The following is a 7,141-nucleotide window of genomic DNA, read 5'->3' as shown; positions in this document are numbered from 1 at the left end:
AAAAATGTTGAGTGCGTTTGTGGGTGATTTGCTAAAAGATAATTGAAAGTTGGGTTAAAAAACGGTGAAGAAGTATGAAAAAAATTTATTAAAAAAAAACACAAATGCACTTTTTTGATTCGTTTTCCATTAACAAACGCCCCAAATTTTTTTTCTTTCAAAAACGCCCACATTACATGCGCTTGTGGGCGTTTGTCATGTCACATAGACGTCCGTGAGGCCACGAACGCTGCGTTATGTATGATCTTACATGTTAAACTTTTTCTTCTTTCAATTTTGACCTGGTTTAATGTTCAACATTTAGAACAGACACGTTAAAAGTAGTTTCAAATAGTGCTATTTGTGTCGACGTGGATATAAACGAAACAAACTAAAGATCAGGTCGGCACACCTTCATCAGTTTTAATTTTGAATTTGTATAAATCAAATGAAAATGACATATATGCAACGTAGCTTAATTTTTATTTTTTTCTGTATTTCTTTATTCTTTATTACAAAATAAAATAAATTACTACTCCATACAAATACAATAGGAAAATATCATGACTTAGCTATGTTAAAATTACGAATTTAAACGGGACCCATACTCTTCAAAATCACAAGATCCACGCTTTTAACAAAAAACCTTCTTCCCCAATCTTCTTCTCAATCCCCGCCATTTAAACCTTCAAAATTCACTCACTCTCTCTCTTCCCCCTCTTTTTTGCCCTAATTTCTCTCTCTAAAACAGACGCCCGTATTATACCCTCACACACTCTGTCTCTATCTCTATTACAAAAAATGATTTCACACACATACGCAACAGACGCTCAAACGAAATCCGCCGACCTTGCCGCCACAATCGCCGCCGCTTCATCACCGGAACAAATTACCACCGCTTGCGCCGCCGTTGAATCATTTCTACACAAACACTCACCAGACCAGGCACGGTGGTTCTTCTCCGTCACGTTTCCAACCCTAATCTGCAAAATTTTCGGTTTCGATGAACAAAAACCTCAAAACCCTAACGCTAACGGCTGGATTGACGTTGTAACGAACGCTAATGATTCTGATCTCTCTAGTAAGGTTTTTAATCTCTTATCTCCTACTGGTGTGTTGATGAATTCTGTTACAGCTGTTGATAGGTTATCTCTTGTTAAATATGTTTTTCCGATCGAACGGTTACCTGAGTGGGTGCGTTTGACGTTACAAAATGGTAGGCAGTGTGAGCTTTTAGCTGATTTATGTCCTTTATTCAAAGGCAGGCTTAAAAATGAAGTTTCGATACAGGTTCAGTTGAATATATTGGAATATTATTTGTTTTGGTTTGCTTATTATCCGGTTTGCAAAGGAAGTTGTGACACTAATACTACTGTTAATACTAGGGTTAGTAAAAGAGTTAGGCTAGAGAACTGGGCTTATAAGTCAATTCCGGTGTTTAGTAGTTCTAGTAAACCTCGAGGAAGTGAGACGAAGGATAAGGACGGTAGTAGTTTTTACATTCGGTTATTGAATGCTTATCTTAGGTTTTTTGTGCCTTTAAATGATTTGAATGCTCAGTCACCTTACCGGAGTTCGTTGTTGCATTACTCATCAAGTTATAATACTTTGGCTCTTGAGAATGCGGAGTTTTTTGTTCATACGCTTATACATTTTTGGCTTGTGGATAATGACTTTTCGCCTTTGGCTGTTAAGTTGTGCAAGTCATTTGGTGTTGTGCTTCCTCTTCGGTCGATTTTAGCTGAATTGCCGCCTACAGCTGGGTTGGGTGAGGTTGTTAACGTGTTTGTGAAGTATTTGAATTCGAGTTTGGTTCCAAGTAGTGTTGAGGGATGTGATCAGGTAGAACTTAGTAAGATAACGACTTGGAGGGGGACTGGATCTGTTGATATGAAGTATAGGGAGATGTTTTCTGGTTTAGGATCCGTTGGTTATTGGAATTCGTGTATCCAGAGGCCACTCTACAGATATATTTTGAGAACATTTCTGTTTTGCCCGGTGGAAACTTCGGTGAAGAATGTTTCTCAAGTATTTTCTCTTTGGATTACCTATATGGAACCATGGGCCGTTAGTTTGGATGAATATTCAGAGATTCAAGCGAGTGCTGACAGTGTGAAAAGAGATTCTACGAAGGAGGCTATTATATCTCATCCACGTGAATATTCTTCATCTTGGCAAGGCTTTGTGGTATCGAATTACCTTTTCTACAGTTCCTTAGTTATGCACTTCATTGGGTTTGCTCATAAGTTCATTCACTCGGATCCAGAAGTTGTTGTGCAGATGGTATTTAAGGTTTGTTCAATTTCATTTTATTTTGCTGCATCAAATTTTCATGATAATTTTCTTTTAAATTTGGGGCCCATTATAGTGTCAGGTTAGTATTCGTTTTTTAAGTATACATTTGATTCCTCATTCATGATTTTTGACATTCTATTTCTATCATGGAATACTTAATTGACAAGTTATAAGCTAAGTGGTAGGTACTGAGAGATTTACTCAATGATTAGGGAGTAACAAGTAGCAGAATACATAGCAAATGTTGTATAAAGCAACTGCAAAAACTAGGATAATACTTTGTTGTCCACTAAACTAGTAAAGCTAGATCGGTCTATTTACAAGTTTAGATCATTTAATTTGTACTTTTATTGTCTTTAATATTTATTCTGGATGGGCAGGATGACTTCATTTAGGTAATACATGTTTCTGGTATGTGATGATAAAAATAGTCATGATTAGGAAGTATGTGCAAATGATTGAAGACACCATTATTTTTGTTATGACAAATATGCTTGTTGGTTGTACTTTGCAGGTTGTAGATGTGCTAACATCGTCTAGGGAACTCGTGGATCTGATAAAGAATCTAGACACTGTTTTTCATTCTACTACTGCAGGGTCATCCAAGTCAACTCTTAATTCGTTATACAGATTCGTACCTTCAATTTGTGAACAATTACAGGTATACTTCATTGCAAGTACAGTTGTCTGTTCCTATAGCCAGTCACTAGACATATTGAATAAAAGAAAACCTTAATGCAATTGTTATGCTGGTTCCATTTCTGACGACTATTTGAATATATTTTTACATTTGTTAGCTTAGTTTTTCTCAATACCATTTGTTTTAATTTGTCTTGAATTGAATTCAAATGACTAGGACTGGGAAGATGGCCTATCTGAGACTGATGCTGATGGATCATTTTTGCATGAAAATTGGAATAAAGATCTGAAACTATTCAGCACAAGTGAAGATGGTGGACACCAACTACTTCAGGTATTTTGACTTTGACGTTTGAACTGTTGTTGCTTACTTTTTTCTTCCAAAATCCTAATGGGTATTAATGATATAACATCTAATGTTTTTTTTTTTCTTCATAAAATGTGGTTGTAACTTCCAAACAACAGAAAAGAAAGGGAAAATATTTGTTAATTTTGTTAAATCAGCATGAACTTCTAAAATGGAACTATCAAAAACCTTCATTATGTTGGAATATACTATTTATTTATAATCATATTTGATACACTTAGTTATATATAGAACATTTTGAACTTCTGTATCAAATGTAACTTTGGTTACCACAACTTTTTCACTCTTATTGCAGCTGCTTGCTCTTCGTGCTGAGCCTGAGCTTCATGCTGTATCACATGAAAATCTTAATAACAACCTACAGCTTCTTAGCTCTTTAAAGGCCCGAATGGGATGCCTTTTTGGTGACAATATCATAGGATATTCTGGCATACCTGAAGGCAACAAACATGCTGAAAAATCACATTACGAGGTATTCTGCCCTAAAACTGCTGGGAATCGCCCTACAACAGACATAAGATACAAGGGCGACTGGATGAAGAGACCCATATCTAACGATGAGGTGGCATGGCTAGCTAATCTACTCGTAAAGTTGTCTGGGTGGCTAAACAGCCTTATAGGGCTGAACCCACATGAAAATGGTCACGTGGGACCTGCCAACTGGTCCTATGGTGAGGTTTCTGGTGACAAGGGTACTAATGTCTATGGAACTATGGATACAATTAGGTTGATATTGGGTGCCATTTGCTCTTGGCTGATCACTTTTGGCAGGGAGACTGTGAAGTTCATGAGAGAACATGGTATGAGGGTGAACCTGAGAATATTAGCTTCGAAGAAGATAATGACGACAGTGGTACTCGTGGCCGTTGCTTTTAGTGTACTCAAGAGGATGTTTTTCAATTGCCATATGGTGTGACACTGTCACACTTTTGTCTTGTCTCGTTTATCAAATACGTACTTGTTTGGCTGCTGATTTGCATAGCACGTTTAGCTACTTGTTGACAAATGTGTGCGGTTTTGAATATACATATTTTAAAGGGGAGATTTTGCCTTTAGAATTTCTGTGTAAATTGATGTTCTTAGTAGGAAAGTTAAAAGTATAATGAAAACTTTGATGAGAGTTACATATGGCGAGCTAAGCTCCAATCTTTGTTCATGACTGTGATTTGTGATATCCACACAAATAGTCGGATGTTAATATGCTACACAAGATGAGCCCTATGTAAGGCATGTCTCTGCCGATACACATGTTTTTGCAACAATGTAAGGCAGATGACTAAAGGTTAACTTTATGCTAATTATTGACATGCAATATGCTTACAAATTTACAGTTGTTCAAACTAATCAAATCAAAGTAACGTTCATGATCAAAGTCAAAATGTTATTTCGGGAGAATTTTTATGTATTTACGGCCATTTGCTAGTTGTTACGTAATCACTTTTAGAGGATGTTTGAGGGGCCATTTTAAAAAATTGTTACTCCCTCCGTCTCGAAAAAAGAGTGTTTATTAGATTTAAGATATATTGGTGAATTATTTGATTTGTCTATCATTTAATATTATTATGAAGAGTATGTAATAAATTAATTGTTATATTTAATGTTAAATTTTTAATAATAAAGTAGTGCAATTGAAACTTTAATGATTTTTTATTGTTATTTAAAGTAAGGTTAAATGTTTTTGGAACAAACAAAAATAATAAGGAGGACAGTTATATGGGGAATGAGTGAGTAAATTATTTCTTTATTTAGTATGTGCGAGGAAATATGCTTTCATTAGCTTATTTTGGGGTCTTATTTATGGACTCTGATACACTATCTAATCGTTTTAAGTTTTAACATCACTTGCATTATATTTTGGGCGATCGACAAAAAAGTTAGTGCATACAGTCATACTATATATATATATATATATATATATATATATATATATATATATATATATATATATATATATATAGTTTCTATTATATTGCTAAAATGATGATGTCATTATTAGACTAATTCCTTTGTTAAGAAAAAATTAAAAAGAAAAAGAAAAAAATCTAAGCATGGTGAGTGATGTCATTAATCTAAATAATTTTGAATTAAAAATTAAATCTTATTAATTAATTATTATTATTAAATCTTATTAATAGTTATTTTAATTATTAAAATTAAATAATTTCAAATTATTTTAATTAATTATTTTGAATTAAGTACGAGAAAGTATAAAAGTTAGACAGAAGGAACCAATTCTACATTTATATTTTAATTTACACTTTTAAAATAAAATGACAACCAATTTTATCGCTTATGATTAGATGTGGATTGTTAAATATGCATTTTAGGTGTTTGATGAAATGTTCAGCTGATTAGTTTCTTAGTCGGACTATGTGCTTCCACGGGTCATTAAACTAAATAACTTTAGCATTTACGTTCACTTAATAACTATCATTAAACTATTTCGTTTAAACAAACCCGTGGTTTCACGGGTCATTTCACTAGTGTGTGTGTGTATATATATATATATATATATATATATATATATATATATATATATATATATATATATATAATTACGATGTGAACGTTGTATTCTCGAGTTTCTTTTTAGTTAGCTATCTCATCATCATTTTGAGTTTCAGTTTTATACCTTTATTTGATTAGATTTATTAGATAGATTATAACTCGCAAATTTATAGAATTGAAACATGTAATATCACTACATATTAAATTTATAGAATTGAAACATGTAATATCACTACATATAATATGATATTGCAATTGATATGGCTACATCTACATATCAGTTGATGAGTTAAAGAACGCATGTATTCATAGATGAAGTATGAAAAATCAATTCACTATTTTACATGATAAACACAATTTTGTTAAATTATTTGCCAGATTGAAACATGAAATACTACTAAATACTTTATGATATTTTTACCAATTGTTATGGCTAGACATGCATATGAATCACTGAATCGATCCATTTTTTTGTATCAATTGTCTATCAAAAAATTACAAATTTGTTCATATATTCAATCCAACCATATATCATGTTAACAGTATAATGGTTCCCACTAAAAAACAAATAAATATAATACTTAATTTACTCATTTGGAACTTATGTCTTTACATTTTACTATCAATACTTATAGTTACATTAGGCCCGTTGGTTTTCGGAATGTTTTATTTTATGAAGTTGAATCTATAATTGAATGAACTGAAATTGGACGTGATTAAAATCTAGGGGTGTTTAGATTTGCATTTGAAATGTGATTATCCGATTATCAAGTATTTAAGGCGTTTAGTTTTTAGTGTTTGAAAAATTAAAGAAAAAAAATCAATTAACTGCGTTTTAAGAGACTGAACACGTGAAATTTAAAAAACAGATCATTTCTTATTGCAACAAAACATGATTATGGATTGTTGCGTTTCATTTGAAAAATTGACAAATAAGCCGATTTGCAACACTTTAAACACAGATTATTTGATTATTGCGTTATCATACTGTAACAGTCAAATCCAAACATTATTAATATGTAGCAGAGTTTACTATAGCTGATTATCCGATTCTAGTTATCTTAAACGCATAATCAATTTTTGAAACGCAATCCACACACCCCTTTAATATAATTTATATTTAAATGAACCGATTTTTTTTTCAATAAAATGTAATTATGAACGAATCAAAACAAGACCGTCGTGTTAATTTTATGGGCTCTGTTCAATAAATAAAAAGTATGTCCTTTGGTATACGGATTTTTATATATAAGAAGAGTTCAATAATAACATAAAACTGTCAATTATAGTTTATTATATGTGTGTGTGTGCGCGTGCGCGCACGCGTGTGTGTATGTGTGTAAAAGTAATCAG

General features: G+C 32.6%; 1 protein-coding gene across 1 annotated transcript; it reads left to right on the top strand.

The window, feature by feature from the left end:
* Window positions 1-673: 673 nt before the first annotated feature.
* Window positions 674-4,334, top strand: LOC139861374 (uncharacterized). Its single transcript, XM_071849760.1, has 4 exons — window positions 674-2,271; window positions 2,789-2,935; window positions 3,131-3,247; window positions 3,576-4,334. Exons 1-4 carry the CDS (start codon window positions 781-783, stop codon window positions 4,194-4,196), a joined length of 2,376 nt encoding a protein of 791 aa, XP_071705861.1. The 5' UTR covers window positions 674-780; the 3' UTR covers window positions 4,197-4,334.
* Window positions 4,335-7,141: the final 2,807 nt, after the last annotated feature.

The sequence above is a fragment of the Rutidosis leptorrhynchoides genome, chromosome 1 (assembly GCF_046630445.1).
Source record: "Rutidosis leptorrhynchoides isolate AG116_Rl617_1_P2 chromosome 1, CSIRO_AGI_Rlap_v1, whole genome shotgun sequence".
NCBI lineage: Eukaryota > Viridiplantae > Streptophyta > Magnoliopsida > Asterales > Asteraceae > Rutidosis > Rutidosis leptorrhynchoides.
Note: the sequence above shows the minus strand (reverse complement) of the source record. Positions and strands in the feature narration are given on the sequence as shown.

Excerpts from the sequence above, each read along its gene's own strand:
- LOC139861374 (XM_071849760.1), top strand. The coding sequence starts at position 781 with ATGATTTCACACACATACGCAACAGACGCTCAAACGAAATCCGCCGAC. Across the intron at positions 2,272-2,788 it reads TTGTGCAGATGGTATTTAAG|GTTGTAGATGTGCTAACATC; the intron begins GTTTGTTCAATT and ends TGTACTTTGCAG. Across the intron at positions 3,248-3,575 it reads GTGGACACCAACTACTTCAG|CTGCTTGCTCTTCGTGCTGA; the intron begins GTATTTTGACTT and ends CTCTTATTGCAG.